At 45.9% G+C, this 23,648-nt stretch overlaps 1 protein-coding gene across 1 annotated transcript in view; it reads right to left on the minus strand.

Annotated features, from left to right (window-relative positions):
• LOC137647162 (uncharacterized) overlaps positions 1–23,648 on the minus strand; it is a 31,046-nt gene that overhangs the window by 3,963 nt on the left and 3,435 nt on the right. Inside the window, exon 2 of the mRNA XM_068380445.1 lies at positions 74–225. Within this exon, the coding sequence (XP_068236546.1) occupies positions 74–225 (152 nt within the window). The remainder of the gene's footprint in view (positions 1–73; positions 226–23,648) is intronic.

Below are 23,648 nucleotides of genomic sequence, written 5' to 3' on the forward strand. Positions count from 1 at the left end.
AAAAAGCATAGTTTATCACTAGTACAAAGGCTATTGAAAGATTGAAAAAAATTGAAAGTTTAAAAAAACTTACCTCAACACTGAGAATAAACTTCCAAGCGTGAAGAGCAAGGAAAATTTGCGTGCCTTGAACACCAGAAGAGGAAAATACATGGCAGCTAAGGAAAAGCAGATTAATCCCATTGTAACGCAGGCTAAAAATCCAAGTATTCTCTGTTTACGACCCTGAAATTAAAACTTATCTTCAGTAAAAGTGGTTCAATATCACTACCATTCTCCATGTTCATTTATAAGTTAGCCTAAAAAATCAGAACATAGTCTTAATTAACTATTTTCTTCTTAAGATAATGAATAGAAAATAAATTTACATGAACTTGATCTAAAAGCATTTCCTTTAAGAATGAATAACAATCTTTAACACAGCTTTATTTGAATAATTTAAATTCCTAACAAAATGTTTGCGTTTACATGATCAACCTACAGAGTTTCTGTGAAAGGAAGGCAAGGCTATTGTTTTTTGGCAAATTACAAGTTGACCCAAGCATCTTTATTAGGATTCACAACCAGGCAGCATTTCTTACCCACAGTCTTGGATGGGGTAAGCAGTTTGGCTGTACAGTAGAACAGTTGATGACGCTTCAAAATATAACCAGAATTCAATCGAATTCTGTCCTTTTTATTTTAAAACTTGTGAAAGATGTCATCAACATTATTTGGATTTATGGTACAGTATACTGTATTTACCATTTGTTGTGACACTGGGGTTGGGAAGGCCATTCAGAACCAAGAGGCTACTGGTGAAGAACCATGTAGCGTAGTTGTATTATGAATTAGAAGTTAAAAATGGACAGAAATATGTTATTTTTATTAATAAAATAAATTTTTGAATATCCTTACCCGATAATCATGTAGCTGTCAACTCCGTTGCCCGACAGAATTCTATGGAGGGATACGCCAGCTATCACAATACTAGAAGGGGGTGTATTTACCAGCGCCACCTGTGGCCAGGTACTCAAGTACTTCTTGTTGACACCTCCTCAATTATTCCTCGGTCCACTGGTTCTCTATGGGGAGGAAGGGAGGGTCGATTAAATCATGATTATCGGGTAAGGATATTCAAAAATTTATTTTATTAATAAAAATAATATTTTTCAATATTAAACTTACCCGATAATCATGTAGCTGATTCACACCCAGGGGGGTGGGTGAAAACCAGTGTACAAGATTAAAGGATAGCTAAGTATCCCATATTTCATATAATCAGTTATCCACAATAACAATGAAATAATAAGTACCTGGTAAGGAAGACGACTTGAACCGTTACTCTGCCTTTAATAAGATCGTCTTCCTTACTGAGCGCAGCGTTCCTCTTGGGAGGCTGAATCAACTCAAAGGTGCTAAAGTATACAGGGCTGCAACCCATACTAAAGGACCTCATCACAACCTTTAACCTTGGCGCTTCTCAAGAAAGAATTGACCACCCGCCAAATCAACAAGGATGTGGAAGGCTTCTTAGCCGACCGTACAACCCATAAAAAGTATTCAAGAGAAAGGTTAAAAAGTTATGGGATTATGGGAATGTAGTGGCTGAGCCCTCGCCTACTACTGCATTCGTTGCTACGAATGGACCCAGGGTGTAGCAGTACTCGTAAAGAGACTGGACATCTTTGAGATAGAATGATGCGAACACTGACTTGTTTCTCCAATAGGTTGCATCCATAACACTCTGCAGAGAACGGTTCTGTTTGAAGGCCACTGAAGTAGCCACAGCTCTCACTTCATGTGTCCTTACCTTCAGCAAAGCAAGGTCTTCTTCCTTCAGATGAGAATTTGCTTCTCTAATCAGAAGCCTGATGTAGTAAGAAACTGAGTTCTTAGACATTGGTAGAGAAGGTTTCTTGATAGCACACCATAAGGCTTCTGATTGTCCTCGTAATGGTTTTGACCTTCTTAGATAGTACTTAAGAGCTCTAACTGGGCAAAGTACTCTCTCCAGTTCGTTCCCCACCATGTTGGACAGGCTTGGGATCTCGAACGACTTAGGCCAAGGACGGGAAGGAAGCTCGTTTTTAGCCAAAAAACCGAGCTGCAAGGAACATGTAGCCGTTTCAGATGTGAAACCTATGTTCCTGCTGAAGGCGTGGATCTCACTTACTCTTTTACCTGTTGCTAAGCACACGAGGAAAAGAGTTTTTAATGTGAGGTCCTTAAAAGAGGCTGATTGGAGCGGTTCAAATCCTGATGACATTAGGAACCTTAGGACCACGTCTAGATTCCAGCCTGGAGTGGACAACCGACGTTCCTTTGAGGTCTCAAAAGACCTAAGGAGGTCCTGTAGATCTTTGTTGGAGGAAAGATCCAAGCCTCTGTGGCGGAAAACCGCTGCCAACAAACTTCTGTAACCCTTGATCGTAGGAGCTGATAGGGATCTTACGTTCCTTAGATGTAACAGGAAGTCAGCAATCTGGGTTACATTGGTACTGGTTGAGGAAAACTGCATTGGCCTTGCACCAGCTTCGGAAGACTTCCCATTAAGACTGATAGACTCTGAGAGTGGATGTCGTCCTTGCTCTGGCAATCGCTCTGGCTGCCTCCTTCGAAAAGCCTCTAGCTCTTGAGAGTCTTTCGATAGTCTGAAGGCAGTCAGACGAAGAGCGTGGAGGTTGGGTGTACCTTCTTTACGTGAGGTTGACGCAGAAGGTCCACTCTAGGAGGAAGAGTCCTGGGAACGTCGACCAGCCATTGCAGTACCTCAGTGAACCATTCTCTCGCGGGCCAGAGGGGAGCAACCAACGTCAGCCGTGTCCCTTTGTGAGAGGCGAACTTCTGAAGTACCCTGTTGACAATCTTGAACGGCGGGAATGCATACAGGTTGAGATGGGACCAATCCAGCAGAAAGGCATCCACGCGAACTGCTGCTGGGTCTGGAATCGGAGAACAATACAAGAGGAGCCTCTTGGTCATCGAGGTAGCGAATAGATCTATGGTTGGCTGACCCCACAGGGCCCAAAGTCTGCTGCAAACATTCTTGTGAAGGGTCCACTCTGTGGGGAAGACCTGACCCTTCCGGCTGAGGCGATCTGCCATGACATTCATATCGCCCTGAATGAGCCTCGTTACCAGCGTGAGCTTTCGATCTTTTGACCAAATGAGGAGGTCCCTTGCGATCTCGAACAACTTCCTCGAATGAGTCCCTCCCTGCTTGGAGATGTAAGCCAAGGCTGTGGTGTAGTCGGAGTTCACCTCCACCACCTTGTTAAGCTGGAGGGACTTGAAGTTTATCAAGGCCAAATGAACTGCCAACAACTCCTTGCAATAGATGTGAAGTGTCCTTTGCTCCTGATTCCATGTTCCCGAGCATTCCTGTCCGTCCAGTGTCGCACCCCAGCCCGTGTCCGATGCGTCCGAGAAGAGACGGTGGTCGGAGGTCTGAACAGCCAAAGGTAGACCTTCCATGAGAAGAATGCTGTTCTTCCACCACGTTAGAGTAGACCTCATCTCTTCGGAAACAGGAACTGAGCCCGTCTCTAGCGTCATGTCCTTATCCAGTGAGCAGCTAGATGATACTGAAGGGGGCGGAGGTGGAGTCTCCCTAACTCGATGAACAGGGCCAGCGATGAAAGTGTCCCTGTTAGACTCATCCACTGCCTGACTAAGCATCGGTTCCTTCTCAGCATGCTCTGGATGCATTCTAGGGCTTGGAAGATCCTTGGGGCCGACGGACAAGTCCGAAAAGCTCGACTCTGAAGATCCATACCCAAGGAGACAATGGTCTGGGATGGAACGAGCTGAGACTCCTCAAAATTGACCAGGAGGCCCAGTTCCTTGGTCAGATCCAGGTCCATTTGAAAATCTCCAGACAGCGACGACTTGAGGGAGCTCTTAAAAGCCAGTCGTCTGACGGAGCCGGACACAAGATCATGATACTGCTGCACAGTCTGTAAACTGTCAATCATGGGTAAGCGAGGAAGTACAGTGACAACCCGAATCTGTCTAGACTGTCTGGGTCGTACAGACAACTCCTTAACGGGTTGCTGAGGTTGCCGCACTGCGTCACAACAAGTCCCTTCTGTTGGTTGTTGAACGTCTTCCCCGTGACACATTGACTCCGTAAACAAAAAATCCTCTAACAAGGACTAAGCTTGGACTGCATGTCATGCAACACAGCTCAAGGTCTATGGGAGCAGGTGTGGTAACAGACGGGATTAGCGGCTGAAGTGTAACCATTACCTTCCCTGTAAGCATGTTATGCTTAAATAAAAGTCCATAAGAGGTTATGCAGCTAAAGGCTCCCTCCAAATGACAGAGTCCTCAAGGGAATATCAGAAGGAGGGAGAAAAGAACTTTCTCATCTACAGGGACCTTATCCTAGAAAAGCTAAGTTCTCTGAGTGAGAGTTCACTGGTGCAAAGCAGCAGACTAGAAGGCAACGTTATGAAACTGCTTGACAGTCTAGTGAGTTGGCAACAACCCAAGATGTGTTGAGAAGCATGCGGTAAGGTATGCAGAGCATGATGTATGCAGAGTATGCTGTATGCAGAGCATGCTGTATGTAGAGCATGTTGAATGCAGAGCATGCTGAAAGCAGAGCATGCTGTATGCAGAGCATGTTGTATGCAGAGCATGCTGAATGCAGAGCATGCTGAATGCTGAGCATGTAGTAAGCAGAGCCTGCTGTAAGCAGAGCCTGCTGAAAGGAAAGCAGAGCGTGTGCATGGCGTTTAACATTTCTCAGAAATTCCATGACCAGTGCTAGAGTGCTTTATGCATGCTTGCATGGGGTTTAAACCATGGTATGCTGAACAGCAGAGTCAGAACGAGCTGGAACAACAATAGTGTGTTTTCCTCTTCAAGACTCCGATGAGGGAACACCTGAGGCTCAGTCTGCCAAGGCTGAATAAAAGACAAGCAGAAGGAAGGCGCATGGGTGGAGGAGGCTGACTCCTAGCATGAGTGGTTGAACCCAAGGGTTGCGCTTGGCGGAAGCGGAGTAGCAAGTTCCAGTTCCTGTGGTGTGAGCGGAGCGCGATGAGGAAGAGGCTGCGCAGAACAAGGTAAATGTCTCGCAAGCTGAGGCTCCTGAGGCGCAAGGCTAAGGTGTTGTGGTGCTTGCCTTATGGAGGGTTGAGCTCGCTGCAGCAAGAGCTGAGGAAACTGACTCATGGACGGGAGAGGTTGTTGTGCCTCAACCGAGTGTTGCATCACTGGTGGAGCAGCAAGTGGAGGCGGAGGAAGAGAGGTATAATCCTCCTGATCCCAATGTAAAGGTTGCCTTAAGAAAGGCGGAGGCTGAACACCACAGGGAACAGCAAACTCAGCACGTGTCTCAACATCGTACGCCTGGCAGGTGGAACTGCTGGCAGGTGGTACTGCGATCAGGCGGAGCGAGTGTAGGTGGAGGGAGTGTAGGCGGAGGCGGAGGAGCAACACTCTCAGCCCGACACTCACGCATCAAGTCCGAAAGCTGTGCTTGCATGGACTGTAGTAGAGTCCACAACATCATACGCCTGGCAGATGGTACTGTGATCAGGCGGAGCGAGTGTAGGAGGAGGGAGTGTAGGCGGAGGCGGAGGAGCAACACTCTCAGCCCGACACTCACTCATCAAGTCCGAAAGCTGTGCTTGCATGGACTGTAGTAGAGTCCACAACATCGTACGCCTGGCAGATGGTACTGTGATCAGGCGGAGCGAGTGTAGGAGGAGGGAGTGTAGGCGGAGGCGGAGGAGCAACACTCTCAGCCCGACACTCACTCATCAAGTCCGAAAGCTGTGCTTGCATGGACTGTAGTAGAGTTCACAACATCGTACGCCTGGCAGATGGTGCTGCGACCAGGCGGAGCAGGTGCAGGCTGGGCGAGCACAGGCGGAGCAGGTGCAGGCTGGGCGAGCACAGGCGGAGCAGGTGCAGGCTGGGCGAGCACAGGCGGAGCAGGTGCAGGCTGGGCTAGCACAGGCGGAGCGAGAACAGGTGGAGGGAGTGTAGGCGGAGGAGGAGGTGCAACACTCTCAGCCCGACACTCACGCATCAAGACCGAAAGTTGTGACTGTATGGATGCACTCGGGTTGTGAACTTTAACTTCGTACGTCTAGCATAGGTCTGGACTTAACGTTTAAGAAGTCTAGAGACCTGAGACCAGCGTTACTCTGCCTTTATTTTCTCCCCTAATCTCTTCTGCAGACGAGCAAAATAAGGGCTCAATCGTCTGCGGGTGGGAGTGACGGTCTCGGTAAGACACGCCCACAACCACCGAGAATACTTCTGTGCGCCGATCAAGGCCTGCTGAACCCTTATGCCCTTCGACATTGCTTCTCCCCTGGGCTTGGGAGCTTGCAAGAGGTCCCGGACTGGGAGGACGACTGGCGCGCACAAAAGTACCCTCACGCACTAATCACTTATCACTTTGATTTCTGTTTGCACTTATTTCACTGAACTCGAAACTTTAAGTGGTTTGTACCTGAAATACGCAATTCTATCCTTTCTCAAAGTTAGTAATTGCGAAAACAGAATTACAATGTAACAGAAAAATCTAATGAAAGATAATTCAGTGGTTGGAAAGAGACTAAACACTAGATCACTCTAGAAACGTTTAGTTTCTTCCCCTAAAGAGACTAGGGAGAAGAGCAAAAATCGATAATGACGTTACTCGTACGCCTGGCAGGCTTGAATGAAACGTTTATCCTCTTTCTCCCTCCGTCTCTATCTCTCTCTCTCTCTCTCTCTCTCTTGACTTAGAACCTGAGAGAAGAGCCCAATCATATATATCGTTAAAACATATTATTGTTAAAGGAAAAAACTGAAAAGTTCCTTTATTAGGATCAAAACCATTAAGTTAAGAAAGAATGAACAAAACGCTAGACACGGTTACTCTTACTGCAACGTGAAACCGTGAACATTCTTTCTCTATCGAAACGATAGAGTGCAAGTTGAACGTTCTGAACGTCAACAACTGCAGAGACAAAACAAAACGTTAGTTCAACTTTGAAAACAGTACGAGACTGTCAAAGAAAATCTTTCAAACTCTGTGGCGGAAATAGCATAATATGTTAACAGGTAAAACCGAAATGACGGGCTCAAAGTTTATTAACTTCGGTAAAAGACCGCCTACTATTAGGAAGGTCGAATATAAACAAATATAAAAATTAATTTTAATGAGTTTATAATAAAAGGAAGTTAATCGAAGAGGCCTATAAGAGGCGGAGAGATATAAAATAAATCTATAACTTTTGTTAAGCAAAATTAAGAAAGAGAGTCTATACTCTCTTAGACACCAACACTTCCGTCTAAGGGAAGGGTCGGCCATTGAAAGGTGAACGAGAGTTCATACTCTCTCGTCACCATAATTAATCAAATTAATTCCAAAAGCTAACTAAGCTAATATAGAAGTTTCCAGTAAAGCGACAGCCGAAATCAAAGAGAAATACTTCACCAAAGTCGTGAAAATACTCCAAGAACATAAGCGTATCCCAGAACATCTTGCCGGAAGCACGACAGAGGAATAATTGAGGAGGTGTCAACAAGAAGTACTTGAGTACCTGGCCACAGGTGGCGCTGGTAAATACACCCCCTTCTAGTATTGTGATAGCTGGCGTATCCCTCCATAGAATTCTGTCGGGCAACGGAGTTGACAGCTACATGATTATCGGGTAAGTTTAATATTGAAAAATAGAAGAAAGCTAAAATAGCGTTTGAGCTGGGGGCTATAGGAATACTGCAAAGTCCCTTTAAATAATACCAATTGGTCCATCAGTGATACATACTTCATTGAAAGACAAAACACAGTTTATAATTAAAATTACAGAAAGTAATTTTTTTATGAGTAAAGAACTTCCCTCAATAAGTTGAAACTTTTGCCATCATAGACTGCAATGTCTAATTAAGTGCTATTCAGTGTTCATTTCAACATCCAGCTCTTATCAAACATCAAGTATCTTCAATAGAAAAGAGAGAAATTATGTATGTTCCACATTGTAATCAATTCTGCTTTGATAAGTTATGTTTTTTGAGGGGGAAGGGTTGTCATCATCCCTACTTAAAAATGTTATTTTCATTAGTAAAATAAATTTTTGAATATACTTACCCGATAATCATGTAGCTGTCAACTCCGTTGCCCGACAGAAATCTACGGACGGGATACGCCAGCGATCGCTATACAAGAGGGGGGTGTACTCACCAGCGCCATCTGTGGTCAGGTACTGCAGTACTTCTTGTCAACACCACCTCAATTTTTCCTCGGTCCACTGGTTCTCTATGGGGAGGAAGGGTGGGTCAATTAAATCATGATTATCGGGTAAGTATATTCAAAAATTTATTTTACTAATGAAAATAACATTTTTCAATATTAATCTTACCCGATAATCATGTAGCTGATTCACACCCAGGGGGGTGGGTGAAAACCAGTGTACATGTTAATCAAGAAGCTAAGTATCCCGTATTTCATATTATCAGTTATTCAAAATAACAAATGAAATTATAAGTACCTGGTAAGGAAGTCGACTTGAACCATTACTCTGCCTTTAATAAGTACGTCTTCCTTACTGAGCGCAGCGGTCCTCTTAGGAGGCTGAACAACTCTAAGGTGCTGAAGTATAAAGGGCTGCAACCCATACTAAAGGACCTCAACACAACCTCTAACCTAGGCGCTTCTCAAGAAAGAATTGACCACCCGCCAAATCAACAAGGATGCGGAAGGCTTCTTAGCCCACCGTAACAACCCAAAACAACAATAAAAGCATTCAAGAGAAAGGTTAAAAAAGGTTATGGGATTAAGGGAATGTAGTGGTTGAGCCCTCACCTACTACTGCACTCGCTGCTACGAATGGTCCCAGGGTGTAGCAGTTCTCGTAAAGAGACTGGACATCTTTGAGATAGAATGATGCAAACACTGACTTGCTCCTCCAATAGGTTGCATCCATAATACTCTGCAGAGAACGGTTCTGTTTGAAGGCCACTGAAGTAGCCACAGCTCTCACTTCGTGTGTCCTTACCTTCAGCAAAGCAAGGTCTTCATCCTTCATGTGAGAATGAGCTTCTCTAATCAGAAGCCTTATGTAATAAGAAATTTGCGTTCTTGGACATAGGCATCGAAGGTTTCTTAATGGCACACCATAAGGCCTCTGATTGCCCTCGTATAGGCTTTGACCTTTTAAGATAGTACTTTAGAGCTCTGACAGGGCAAAGAACTCTCTCTAGTTCGTTACCCACCATGTTGGAAAGGCTAGGAATTTCGAACGATCTAGGCCAAGGACGTGAAGGAAGTTCATTTTTTGCCAAAAAACCGAGCTGTAAGGAACATGTAGCTGTTTCAGATGTGAATCCTATGTTCCTGCTGAAGGCGTGAACCTCACTAACTCTTTTGGCTGTTGCAAGGCAGACGAGGAAAAGAGTTTTGAGAGTAAGGTCTTTGAAAGAGGCTGACTGGAGAGGTTCAAATCTAGGTGACATAAGGAACCTTAGGACTACGTCTAGATTCCAGCCTGGAGTGGACAAGCGACGTTCTTTAGAGGTCTCAAAAGACCTAAGGATGTCCTGTAGATCTTTGTTGGAGGAAAGATCCAAGCCTCTGTGGCGGAAAACTGCTGCCAACATACTTCTGTACCCCTTGATCGTAGGAGCCGAAAGAGATCTAACATTCCTAAGATGTAACAGGAAGTCAGCAACTTGGGTTACAGAGGTACTGGTAGAGGAAACTGCATTGGCTCTGCACCAGCTTCGGAAGACTTCCCACTTGGATTGATAGACTCTGCGAGTGGATATCCTCCTTGCTCTGGCAATCGCTCTGGCTGCCTCCTTCGAAAAGCCTCTAGCTCTAGAGAGTCTTTCGATAGTCTGAAGGCAGTCAGACGAAGAGCGTGGAGGCTTGGGTGTACCTTGTTTACGTGAGGTTGACGTAGAAGGTCCACTCTTAGAGGGAGAGTCCTGGGAACGTCGACCAGCCATTGCAGTACCTCTGTGAACCATTCTCTTGCAGGCCAAAGGGGAGCAACCAGCGTCAGCCGTGTCCCTTCGTGAGAGACGAACTTCTGAAGAACCCTGTTGATGATCTTGAACGGCGGGAATGCATACAGGTCGAGGTGGGACCAATCCAGCAGAAAAGCATCCACGTGAACTGCTGCCGGGTCTGGGATCGGGGAACAGTACAATGGGAGCCTCTTGGTCATCGAGGTAGCGAACAGATCTATCGTTGGCTGACCCCACAAGGCCCAAAGCCTGTTGCACACGTTCTTGTGAAGGGTCCATTCTGTGGGGATGACTTGACCCTTCCTGCTGAGGCGATCTGCCGAGACATTCATATTGCCCTGAATGAATCTCGTTACCAGCGTGAGCTTTCGACTTCTTGACCAAATGAGGAGGTCCCTTGCTATCTCGAACAGCTTCCTCGAATGAGTCCCTCCCTGCTTGGAGATGTACGCCAAGGCTGTGGTGTTGTCGGAGTTCACCTCCACCACCTTGTTTAGCAGGAGGGACTTGAAGTTCATTAAGGCCAGATGTACTGCCAACAACTCCTTGCAATTGATGTGAAGCGTTTCCTGTTCCTTGTTCCATGTCCCCGAGCATTCCTGTCTGTCCAAGGTCGCGCCCCAGCCCGAGTCTGATGCGTCCGAGTAGAGATGAAGATCGGGGGTCTGAACAGCTAAAGAGAGACCCTCCTTGAGAAGGATGTTGCTCTTCCACCACATTAGAGTAGTCCTCATCTCTTTGGTAACAGGAATAGAGACCGCCTCGAGCGTCATATCCTTGTCCCAGTGAGCTGCTAGATGGTACTGAAGGGGGCGGAGGTGGAGTCTCCCTAACTCGGTGAACAGGGCTAACGATGACAGAGTCCCTGTTAGACTCATCCACTGTCTCACCGAGCATCTGTTCTTCTTCAGCATGCTCAGGATGCACTCTAGGGCTTGGTTGATTCTTGGGGCCGACGGAAAAGCCCGAAAAGCCTGACTCTGAATCTCCATTCCCAGGTAAACGATGGTTTGGGAAGGAACAAGCTGGGACTTCTCTAAATTGACCAATAGACCCAGTTCCTTGGTCAAATCCAAAGTCCATCTGAGACTCTCCAGACAGCGACGACTTGTGGGGGCTCTTAAAAGCCAGTCGTCTAAATAAAGGGAGGCTCTGATGTCCGCCAAGTGGAGGAATTTCGCAATATTCCTCATCAGTCGCGTAAACACCAGAGGTGCCGTGCTTAGGCCAAAACACAGGGCTTGGAATTGGTACACAACCTCTCCAAAGACGAATCTCAGAAAAGGTTGGGAGTCTGGATGGATGGGAACGTGAAAGTAGGCGTCTTTCAGATCCAACGAGACCATCCAGTCCTCCTGCCTGACCGCTGCTAGGACCGACTTCGTCGTCTCCATAGTGAACGTCTGCTTGGTGACATAAGCATTGAGCGCACTGACGTCCAGCACCGGTCTCCAACCTCCTGTCTTCTTGGCCACCAGGAAGAGACGGTTGTAAAAGCCCGGGGATTGATGATCCCGGACTATCACCACTGCCTCCTTCTGTAACAGGAGCGACACCTCTTGATGTAACGCTAGCCTCTTGTCCTTTTCCTTGTAGTTGGGAGAGAGGTTGATGGGAGAAGTGGTCAGAGGGGGATTGCGGCAGAACGGAATTCTGTAACCCTCCCTTAGCCACTTGACAGACTGAGCGTCTGCACCTCTTCTTTCCCAGGCTTGCCAGAAGGTCTTGAGTCTGGCTCCTACAGCTGTCTGGAGAGGAGGAGAGTCAATGCTTGCTTTTCGTGGACTTGGCACCTTTCTTGGACCTGCCCCTGTGACCGTCTGGGCGGGTACTTCCTCGGCTGGGGGCTCTGCCACGAAAGGGCGGAATAAATCTGGTAGCAGGTGTATCAGCCACTGGGGTGCGGTAAGTTCTCGGTACTGAAGGTACAACCTTAGCCTTACGTGCTGAAGAGGCCACGAGGTCATGCGTATCCTTCTGTATAAGAGCCGCAGCCATCTCTTTGATTAGATCCTCAGGAAACAGGAACTTGGAGAGAGGAGCAAACAGTAACTGTGACCTCTGGCAAGAGGTGATACCAGTAGAAAGGAAGGAGCAAAGTTGTTCCCTTTTCTTGAGGACTCCCGAGACAAAAATAGAAGCAAGTTCGCCAGAACCATCGCGAATTGCTTTGTCCATACAGGACATGATCAGCATGGCCGAGTCTTTGTCAGAAGGGGCAGTCTTCTTGCTCAAGGCCCCCAGGCACCAGTCGAGGAAATTAAAAATTTCAAAGGCGCGAAAGACTCCCTTCAAGAAGTGGTCCAGATCAGAAAAGGTCCAGCAGACTTTAGAGCGTCTCATAGCCGACCTACGGGGAGAGTCAACCAAACTTGAGAAGTCAGCCTGGGCAGAGGCAGGGATCGCCAAGCCTGGTTCCTCTCCCGTGGCATACCAGACGCCCGACTTAGAAGTCAGCTTAGGAGGAGGAAACATAAAAGACGTCCTTCCCAGTTGCTGCTTGGACTGCAACCAATCCCCTAAAATTCTCAAAGCTCTCTTTGAAGATCTAGCGAAGACAAGCTTAGTGTAGGCAGACTTAATAGGCTGCATGCCTAGAGAAAACTCGGATGGAGGAGAACGAGGGGTAGCAGAAACAAAGTGTTCAGGGTATAACTCTCTGAACAGCGTCAGGACCTTACGAAAGTCAATGGAGGGTGGCAACGACTTGGGTTCCTCCACATCAGAAGAAGGATCATCCAGGTGAGCAGCTTCATCCTCAGAAACCTCATCACCTGAGGGTTGAGAAGCGAGAGGAAACGATAAAGCGGTATGCTGAATGGTTGAATCCTGAAGAACGGGTGCATGCGCACTTGCGGATTCATCATCAAGTCTCTGCTGAAGAGGATGAGCGCTGGTAATGACAAAGTCATGAGGCTGGGATGAAGGAGGTTCTGCGGGGGTCTGAGGAGCAAGTGAGGTGAGAAGCGAATGCTGTAAGGCATGAGGCTCATGCTGCATAGACTGCGGTTCATGTTGAATGGGAAGAGGCTCATGCTGCGAAGAATGCGGTTGCTGCATGCGTTGAGGTGGCTGCCTCATAGCATGAGGTTCCTGCCTCAAGAGTTGCGCCTGCCTCAAGGGTTGAGGAGGTGGCTGCGCAGAGAGAGGCTCTTGCCTCAAGAGTTGAGGTTCTTGCCTCAAGAGTAGAGGTTCTTGCCTCAAGAGTTGAGGTTCTTGCCTCAAGAGTTGAGGTGCTTGCCTCGAGAGTTGAGGTTCTCGCCTCAAGAGTTGAGGTTCTTGCCTCAAGAGTTGAGGTGGCTGCCGCAAGAGTTGAGGTTGCTGCCTCAAGGATGGTGGAGGTTGCCGCAACGCAAGAGGTTGCTGCCTCGAGGATGGAGGAGGTTGTCGCAACGCATGAGGCTCCTGCCTCAAGGGTAGAGGAGGTTGCTGCAAAGCATAAGGCTCCTGCCTCAAGTGTTGAGGAGGTTGCCGCATAGCAAGAGGCTCCTGCCTCAAGGAAAGTGGAGGTTGCTGCACAGCGCTGGTATCTGGCAACTCCCAATGCGGCAGCTCACGCATGGAGGCAGGTTGAGGAACCTCAACATCATACGTCTGGCAGGGTGGACTGCGCAGAGGTGGAGGAGCGCTCGCAGGAGGAGGTGTGCTAACCTTCTCTGCCTGAAACTCCTGCATCAACACCGCAAGCTGCGACTGCATAGTCTGCAGCATAGCCAACTTGGGATCAACAGAAGTTGGGGCAGAGGCCTGTTGAGGCATCGCTTTACCTCTCTTAGGAGGCGTGCAGCCATCAGATGACTGCGGCGAGTCCGAACTAGCCCAGTGGCTACATCTGGGCTGTTGGACTCGCTCGGTCTGGACCCTACGCTTAAGAGGCCTTGAGACCTGGGTCCAGCGTTTCCTCCCGGAAACTTCTTCCGCAGACGAGGAAATTAAGGGCTCAATCGTCTGAGAGTGGAAGTGACGATCTCTATAAGATACGCCCGCAACCACTGAGGATACTACTGTGCGCCGATCAAGGCCTGCCAAACCCTTTTGCCCTTCGACATTGCTTCTCCCCTGGGCTTGGGAGCTTGCAAGAGGTCCCGGACTGGGAGGACGACTGGCACGCACAGAAGTATCCTCATGCGCAACACTGACACTGACACTAGGCACAGCACTGGCACTACCACTTCCCACTGCACTTTTCACTTTAAGTTCCTTGACATCTGCCAAGAGAAATTTGTGGTCACTCACTACAGACTCCACTTTATCACCTAAAGCCTGAATGGCACGTAACACATCCGACATATCAGGCTGAGCACTAGTAATAGGTTCGGGGGTCACCACTACAGGGGAAGGAAAAGGTTGAGGATCATGGGGGGAGGAATAAACCAAAGAGCGAGAAGAACTCCTCCTAACTCTCTCCCTCTCTAACTTAGCCGTATACTTGAGGAATTCATTAAAATCGAATTCCGAAAGCCCGGCACATTCCTCACATCGATCTTCCAACTGACAGGATTTTCCCCTACAGTCGGAACAAACGGTGTGAGGATCAACCGAGGCCTTCGGAAGACGCCTATTACAAGTCCTAACACTACATCGTCTTTGTCTAGGAGCTTGAGAATGGTCGGACATCTTGAATTAGAGAACAGTCAAGGGGGGTTTCCAAATTAAAGCAAAGATCGTTATACCATTAATCAAAATCAATCCAAAAGCTATCTAAGCTAAGGGAAAAGCTTCCTGTATAGCGAAAGCTAAATTTCAGAGCAATACTTCACCAAAACCGTGAACAAAGACTCCAAAATCAAGAGCGTATCCATGTAGGTCTTGCCGGCGGCACGACAGAGGAAAAATTGAGGTGGTGTTGACAAGAAGTACTGCAGTACCTGACCACAGATGGCGCTGGTGAGTACACCCCCCTCTTGTATAGCGATCGCTGGCGTATCCCGTCCATAGATTTCTGTCGGGCAACGGAGTTGACAGCTACATGATTATCGGGTAAGATTAATATTGAAAACCTGTATTTACTAAAGTGTTACCTACCCCTGAGATACAAGAAGCATATACTCATCGCTCAAAAGATTTGTGTATTCTGGAGAAATACTAACGCCTCTAACTATGTAGCTTCTTTATGAATAACAATTACAATAATGATATTTTGATTATAAAATAAATTTTTGAATATACTTACCCGGTGAATATATAATAGCTGACGTCTCCGACGGCTCGACAGAATTTAAAAACTCGCGAGCGATCGCCATGAAGATAGCGGGTGTGCCCACCAGCGCCGACTATCGGCCAGATACCGCATATACATGTAAACAGCTCCAGTTCTTCTCATCCCGCTGGGTCTCTATCGGGGAGGAAGGGGGGGCCTTTAATTTATATATTCACCGGGTAAGTATATTCAAAAATTTATTTTATAATCAAAATATCATTTTTAAATATTAAACTTAGCCGGTGAATATATAATAGCTGATTCACACCCATGGTGGTGGGTAGAGACCAGTATTAATACAGTTTACGGCGTATATGCTTAGAGTTTTTGACAGTTATATCATAACAAAACCCAAATAAATATAGGTACCTGGTAAGGAAGCTGACTCTAACGATTACTCTGCCTTGTTAGTCCGCTTTCCTCACGAAGCCCAGCCATCCTCTTAGGATGCTGAAAGACTCCCAGGAGCTGAAGTATCCAGGGCGACAACCCATACAACAGGACCTCATCAAAACCCTTAATCTGGGCGCTCTCAAGAAATGACATTTGACCACCCGCCAAATCAAAAAGGATGCGAAAGGCTTCTTAGCCTTCCGTACAACCCAATTAAAAACATTTCAAGAGAAGATTAAAAGGATATTGGAATTAAGGGAATGTAGTGGTAGAACCCTTACCCACTACTGCACTCGCTGCAACGAATGGACCCAGTGTGTAGCAGTCCTCATAAAGAGTCTGGACATCTTTTAAGTAAAATGACGCGAATACCGACTTGCTTCTCCAAACGGTCGCGTCCATAATACTTCGCAGAGATCTGTTTTGCTTAAAGGCCACGGAAGTTGCTATAGCTCTTACTTCGTGCGTCTTAACCTTAAGCAAGCAACGATCTTTTTCACTCAAGTGAGAATGAGCCTCTCGGATTAAAAATCTAATAAAATATGACAAAGCATTCTTTGACATAGGCAATGAAGGCTTCTTAACTGAGCACCACAAGGCCTCAGATCCACCTCGTAAGGATTTAGTCCGAGCTAAATAAAACTTCAGAGCTCTAACTGGACACAGCACTCTTTCAAGCTCGTTGCCTACGATCTCTGACAGGCAAGGTATATCAAATGACTTAGGCCAAGGACGAGAAGGCAGTTCATTTTTGGCCAAGAAAACCAAGCTGAAGTGAACATGTGGCTTTATCTGTAGAAAAGCCGATGTTCCTACTGAAGGCATGGATCTCACTGACCCTTTTAGCCGAAGCCAAGCACACTAAGAAAAGCGTCTTGAGGGTGAGATCCTTCAGGGAGGCTGAATGTAATGGCTCAAACCTGTCGGACATTAGGAACCTTAGGACCACGTCTAAGTTCCATCCAGGAGTTGCCATACGACGCTCCTTAGAGGTCTCGAAGGACTTAAGGAGATCTTGGAGATCTTTATTATTGGACAGATCTAAGCCTTTATGTCTGAACACAGACGCCAACATGCTCCTGTAGCCCTTAATAGTGGGCGCTGAGAGGGAGCGAACATTTCTCAGATGTAGGAGAAAGTCTGCAATTTGGGCTACAGAGGTACTGGAAGAGGAAATGGATGATGACTTGCACCAGTCTCTAAAGACTTCCCACTTCGACTGATAGACCTTGATGGTAGATGCTCTCCTAGCTCTCGCAATCGCTCTGGCTGCCTCCTTCGAAAATCCTCGAGCTCTTGAGAGTCTTTCGATAGTCTGAAGGCAGTCAGACGAAGCGCGGGGAGGCTTTGATGAAGACTCCTTACGTGGGGCTGCCGTAAGAGATCCATCCTTAAAGGTAGACTCCTTGGAACGTCTACCAGCCATTGAAGTACCTCTGTGACCCACTCTCTCGCGGGCCAGAGTGGAGCAACCAATGTAAACCTGGTCCCTTCGTGAGAGGTGAACTTCTGCAGCACCTTGTCTAGGATCTTGAAAGGTGGAAAGGCATAAACGTCCAGGTCAGACCAGTCCAGCAGGAAAGCGTCTATGTGAGCTGCCTCTGGATCTGGAACTGGAAAGCAGTAAGTCGAGAGCCTCTTTGTCAGAGAGAGTAGCAAAAAGATCTATGGTGGGTTGACCCCATGTCATCCATAGCTTCTCGCACACAGTCTTATGCAACGTCCACTCCATGGAGATGACTTGTCCTCTTCTGCTGAGGCCGTCCGCCAAGACATTCATTTCTGCACAAATCTCGCCAAAGGAGAGATGTTACTGCCTTAAATGGAGTTCCTTCTGATCCGTGGATCAAAGACCCGAGCCTTCCAGACTGTCCAGTGGAGCTCCCTAACCCAAATCCGCTGCATCTGAAAACAACACATGGTTTGGGTTCTTGATCGCAAGAGAAAGACCTTCTCGAAGTCTGATGTTGCTGTCCCACCAAGTCAGACATGTCTAGACTGAGTTGGAGATTGGGAAAGAGATACTCACTAAGCCCTTCTCCTTGTTCCAATGTTTTAGGTGAAATAGGAAAGGGCATAGGTTGAGTCTCCCCAGAGAGATAAACTACTCCAGCGATGAAAGAGTTCCCACGAGGCTAGTTCAAACTCTTACAGAGCAACTGTTTTTCTCTTGCAAGTGAAGGACTTTTAACAGAGCTTGTTCCATTCTTGCGGGAGACGAAAAGGGCCGAAAAATCAGACACTGTATCTCCATTCCCCAAAAAAGAATAGTCTGGGATGGGATACTGTAAGTTACGACTTCTCTACGTTCACTATGAGACCTAGCTCCTTGGTTAGGTCTAATGTCCATTAGAGGCTCTCCAGACAGCGATATAATGACGACGCCCTGATTAGCCAGTCGTCAAAATAAAAGGAGGCTCTGAATCCTCAAAAAATGTAGAAAGCTTGCTACATTTTGCAAGGGCCTTGTAAAAACAAGAGGAGCAGGAATGAGGTCGGAGTACAGTGCTCGACAGTGGTACATTACTTTCCCGTCCACAAACCTCAGATGTAGTTGAAAGTTTGGATGAATCGGGATGTGGAAGTATGCATCCTGAAGGTCGAGAGAGACCATCCAGTCGCCTTCCCTTAATGCTGTCAAGACAGATTGGTAGTCTTCATCGTGAAGTTTGTCTTGACAATGAACACATTGAGCGCACTTACATCTTAAGTACTCCTGCAGTGAACGTGGCTGCCAGATCATTGGAGCCATCCCTGATAGTCTTGTTCCTGCAGAGAACGTGGCTGTCAGATCATTGGAGCCATCCCTGATAGCCTTGTTCATGCATGACATAATTGTACAGCAAAACTTCAAACGCTCGAAAAACTCCTAACAGGAGATGGTCTAGCTCTGAAGCCGACCATAAAATCTTGGAGCGTCTCATGGCCAGGCGCCGGGGAGAGTCTATGAGGCTTGAGAAGTCTCTCTGGGCAGAGGCAGGAACTCCCAAGCCGAGAACTTCTCCCGTGTCATACCAGACGCTCGCTCTATAAGCCAGTTTAAAAGGAGGGAAAGCAAAGGCTGTCTCCCCCAAACTCCTCCTGGTGATCAACCAGTCGCCTAGCAAACGTAAAGCTCTCTTAGAAGAGCGAGAGAGCACTAGCTTAGAAAACAACGGCTTCGAAGTAGCTAGGCCTAGTGTAAACTCTGACGTTTAGGCGAACGAGGAGCAGCAGTTACAAAATAGTCCGGACAAAGATCCTTAAAAATCAGCATGATTTATTTAAAGTCCATAGAGGGCTGAGCAGCTTTAGGCTCCTCTCCGTCTGACAAAGTCCCCAAGGGAATATCAGTAGGAGGGGGATCAGCAACTTCCTCATCTGAAGGAACCTCGTCCGACAATTGCCGAGTCTCAAGCAAGGGAGAGACCTGCCGTGGTGGCAATGCTTGACAAGCAGAGTCCACACGCAAAGGAGTATCAGTAGCAGTCAAGGACGCTACGTCATGTAACTGCTTAAAGGACTGACCAGCAACAACAACAGGTGCGGGAGGACGCTCGACGTCAAGTCGAGACTGCCTTGACTGCCTAGAAAGAGCAGTTAAAACAACTCTTGACTGCGGTGCTTGACGTTCAACGTCAAAACAAGGCAACTGAGCTGGTTGGCGAACGTCCTGAACGTCAACACGAGACTGCGGCAGCGGCTGAACGTCAACACGAGGCTGCGGCAGCGGCTGAAAGTCAACACGGGACTGCAGCGAGTGAGGATCCAAGTCACGTGACTGACGTGACAAACTACCGACATCACGTTTCATAACGTCAAAAGGACGAGTAAAAGCTCATTTGGGCGGCTGACGGCCAGAGTCTCGTTTAGTGTAACGGCGCCGAGACGACGGTAACGTCTGTGTTGGCAAAACATTGCCTTTACCGCGACCCTCGGACCCCGTGTTACGCTTGCGTTTAATAGGCGAACCGTCTTCCGACGACTGCAAAGGGTCAGAGCTGTCCCCATGGATACAGCCAGGACGCTGGACCTGTCCTGAAGGGACTGACTTCCGCTTTAAGGGTCTAGAAACTTTGCTCCAAGGTTTCTTTTGCGAGAAGCCTTCGGATGACGAGGAGAAAAACAGCCTCGCTCGTCTTATGGTAGGGGCGATCTTGCTAGACACGCCCGATACCATAGAGGGAACGTTTGTTCGTTGGTTAAAGCCTCTCGTCCCCATAAGTCCTACGACATTACTTCTCCCTGGTAGCATGGGAGCCTGAAAGAGGTCTCGGACTAGGTGAACGACAAGCACGAACAGACGAACCCTCGGTCGCAACACTAAAAAACACTTTGCGCAATTATCACTTTATCACTACGATTTTCTGTTTTTGCACTTACTTCACTGAAATCGTATTTTTTCAATAATTTCACATTAGGCATGAATAAAACTGATTTCTACCTGAAGCACGCAATTCTCCCCTACATCAAAAGGTTATAATTGCGAAATGAGTCGTATAATGTAAGCACATTAGTACAAGCAAAAATCAGTAAACATATATATCGAATAAAACGGAAATATATAAAGTTAAAAGGATCAGTGACTGGGGAGGAGACTAAACACTAGTTCATTAAAGACTACGTTTTCAATCTCTCACCGTACAGTGCCTTGGGACGAGAATAAAAACTAAAAACGTTTTATCCTTTCTCCCCGTACAGAGACTTGGGACGAGAGTAAAAAACTGAACCGAGAACAACGTTACTCGCTTGGGACGAGAATAAAGATCGGAACGTTCTCTCTTCCTCTCTCTCTCTCTCTCTTGATTTCACATAGAAGAGAAATGCCCACTCACCCTTCGTCAATAAACAGGTTATTTGACCAAAGGAAAAAACTGAAAGGACTAAGAAATTGAAAATTAACAAGTTCCTTTAAATTAGTATTTAAAACACTTCCGTTTGAAAGAAGAATGAACAAAACCTCAAAATCGATTTACTCTTTCTGCAAAGTGAAACCGTGATTCTCTCTTTCTCTATCGTAACGATAGAGCGCAAACTGCGTAGCATAAATAAACCAAACGTTAGTTCATCTTTGAAACAGCACGAAGACTATTCAAAGAAAATCTTTCATAAAATATCTACTAAAAAAATATTCATTTCATAACTCTTACAGAGCAAATGATTTAAACTTAACGAAAATAAAAGTTGAATGGGCTCAACGTTGTTTAACTTCGGTTTCCAAGTTAGGACCGCCTACTCTCGGACTAGGGGAGGAATAGGTAAGGCCGCATATAAACAAAACACAAAATTTATCTTGATGTTTAGTATAAATGGAAAACTAATCGAAGAGGCCTAATAAAGGCGGGTGAGATATAAAATATATAGAGGAAAATCTATAATTAACAACAACAATTTATAACGTGATAAGATAATTGCTAAAAGCCTAAAACACACTTCCGTACACTAAGGGAAGGGTCGGCCATCTTTACTCTATGGAAAAAACCAGAGATAAAAGAGCAAGGGCAAAACACTTTTACTCTCCTTTCAAAAGCATTTCTTTTGAGGATAGTATTGAATAATCCAACACGGCGAAAGCAATAAAACCAAAACCAAGTACTTCACCAATTCGGTAGAAAACTTGAGGTCATAATAGCGAGTGGAATCGACTTGTCGATGAAACCGACAGAGAAGAACTGGAGCTGTTTACATGTATATGCGGTATCTGGCCGATAGTCGGCGCTGGTGGGCACACCCGCTACCTTCATGGCGATCGCTCGCGAGTTTTTGAATTCTGTCGAGCCGTCGGAGACGTCAGCTATTATATATTCACCGACTAAGTTTAATATTTAAAAATAAAATTTATCATTTAAATACTTACAAGGTAGTCATTATGCTTTAATAATCAAAGTCACAGGCTCCCAAACCTTTCATAAAAACTTTATACCCCTCTCTCTCCCACATATCCCCTTCCTTTGCGAAGCCCAGTAGAACTGGGAGAATACACCACCAGTCCATAACTCCTAAGAATTTCTCATAATCAGAGTCATTGTAGACCTGTACACATCATAAAATATTAGTTTTTAACTGAATTTTAATTTTCCCTAACTATACAAAGAGTTGGAAGACCCAGGCCTACATGGCTGAGGACTATGAAGTGCAAAGTAGGAGATGAGGAATGGAGAAGTATTGAAGTAAAAGCTCAATGTAGAGACCACTGGCAAAATCTAATCGAGGACCTTTGCACCAATATGCGTAGGAGCAAATGATGATACAAACTTGAGTCCTTTGACTAAGATTAGGCCTAGGACTTGCGAGATGGTTGAGGCAGAAAGTGTAACTTAAAGGACTATGGTTTGATAAATAGGAAATATACTAATTACTTAAAAAAAAATTTATTTGTTCAGGATGAATTGTACTATGCTAACAGTATTGTTAGATTTATTTCAGAAACAGGTCTTCTGAAAGCTATTTAACGTTTATAAGGACATCTTCATTTTTATGGTTTTAAATTGAATTTCCTTTACATACTTAATAATGAATGATATCGGCATCAATGATTTTTGATGTCAGGATGCATGAAAATTCAAAATAAATCAATCTTATGAATACAAACCACCTTTTAATAAGAGAGTTATTTCACAGGAGGAAGTCCACACGAACCAAAACTTAAGCTATATCAATTTCCAAACAATTGTCAGAGTATCTGGTCCCGTAGAAGAGAAGAGATGATGACTCAGCCAACATCCTAACGGTCTGCGCAACGGTATACTGCAGTCATTAAGTTAGGCCCCTACCAAGAATAAATATTACTCGGTCACAAGAGAACCTATATCCTCAATTGGGATTTAGTGTCCAAATGTACTTGTAGTTATTATAAGAAATGCGTTTGAATACATTCTATCCACCCTCCCTTTTTGTCGGAGAAGTAAGATAACCTTAACAAAGCCTTTCTGATAAGAAAGGTTGCTTGTTTATAAAGATTACCTGCATCTGACATCCTCTTGATCTGGCTCAAAATGAACATGACTGCTGCACTACAAAAAGAGGGGAAGAAGACTAGCCCAGTCATTCTACCTTTCATTCTAGGCTTACGTAGGAACACCTATCTTAAGACGAGATACTTTTTATTCCATGTAATGAGGGAGCTAGGCTGGCTACACCCTGTTGAGCAGCCACTACAGGACTAATAATGAAGGTATCTAAGGATTTGGGGGTATACTCCTGTAGGTAGAGGGAGGTAAAGGCTGTATGACCTTTCCAGATTCCAGCCTTTAATTACCAAGCCACTGACAGGTTCTTCCTGAATGCTAGGGTGGAGCTAATACCCCTGACTTCATGAAGCCTCACACAAGATGAACCTTCAAGACCCTTGCTGGTTGAATAAAAGATATATCTGATGGTTTCAAGAAGCCAAAATGACAAGTGTTCTTGAATATCTCCCTTGTTCCTGCCAGTGCTAATAAAGAGTCTGGAGCTTAGGCCTGAATCGCCAAGTCCTCTTTAGAGAGGAATACAAAGCCCTTACTGGACAAAGAAGTAAGTCATCCTGAATCGCCAAGTCCTCTTTAGAGAGGAATACAAAGCCCTTACTGGACAAAGAAGTAAGTCATCCTGAATCGCCAAGTCCTCTTTAGAGAGGAATACAAAGCCCTTACTGGACAAAGAAGTAAGTCATCCTGATTCCCTCCAGATATCTAGATAAGAGATGGTGAGGACTTGAGCTAGATGAAATAGTGGAGGGTGTCACACCGGGTCCACGATTGCTAACCGACCCTGAAACGTACCAGTCAAGCAGAATTTCATATTGAAACAGAGCGGTACCTATGAGTAAAGCACAGTTCTCTTTTACTTTCATTAAATTCCCCTGTTGTTCATATTGCTTATACTCGAAGCTGTGTCAATGTGTACTTCCAGAAAGAAATTTTCCACTCTCCCCCACCCCACAAATTAGCCTACCTCCCCCATCTGATAGTTGATACCCACTAACTAATCAATGATATGATATATAAACTCTTCCTTTCAAGTTTTCTCATGACTGGCATCCTAAAATAGGTTGTCTTTATTTGGCCCAGCAACAAAAATAGAATTATAGCTATCTAATATTCAGTAGTTCACTTTGAAATAGTAAATCACAATGTGA

This window comes from Palaemon carinicauda, chromosome 1 (genome assembly GCF_036898095.1).
Source record: "Palaemon carinicauda isolate YSFRI2023 chromosome 1, ASM3689809v2, whole genome shotgun sequence".
Classification (NCBI taxonomy): Eukaryota; Metazoa; Arthropoda; class Malacostraca; order Decapoda; family Palaemonidae; genus Palaemon; species Palaemon carinicauda.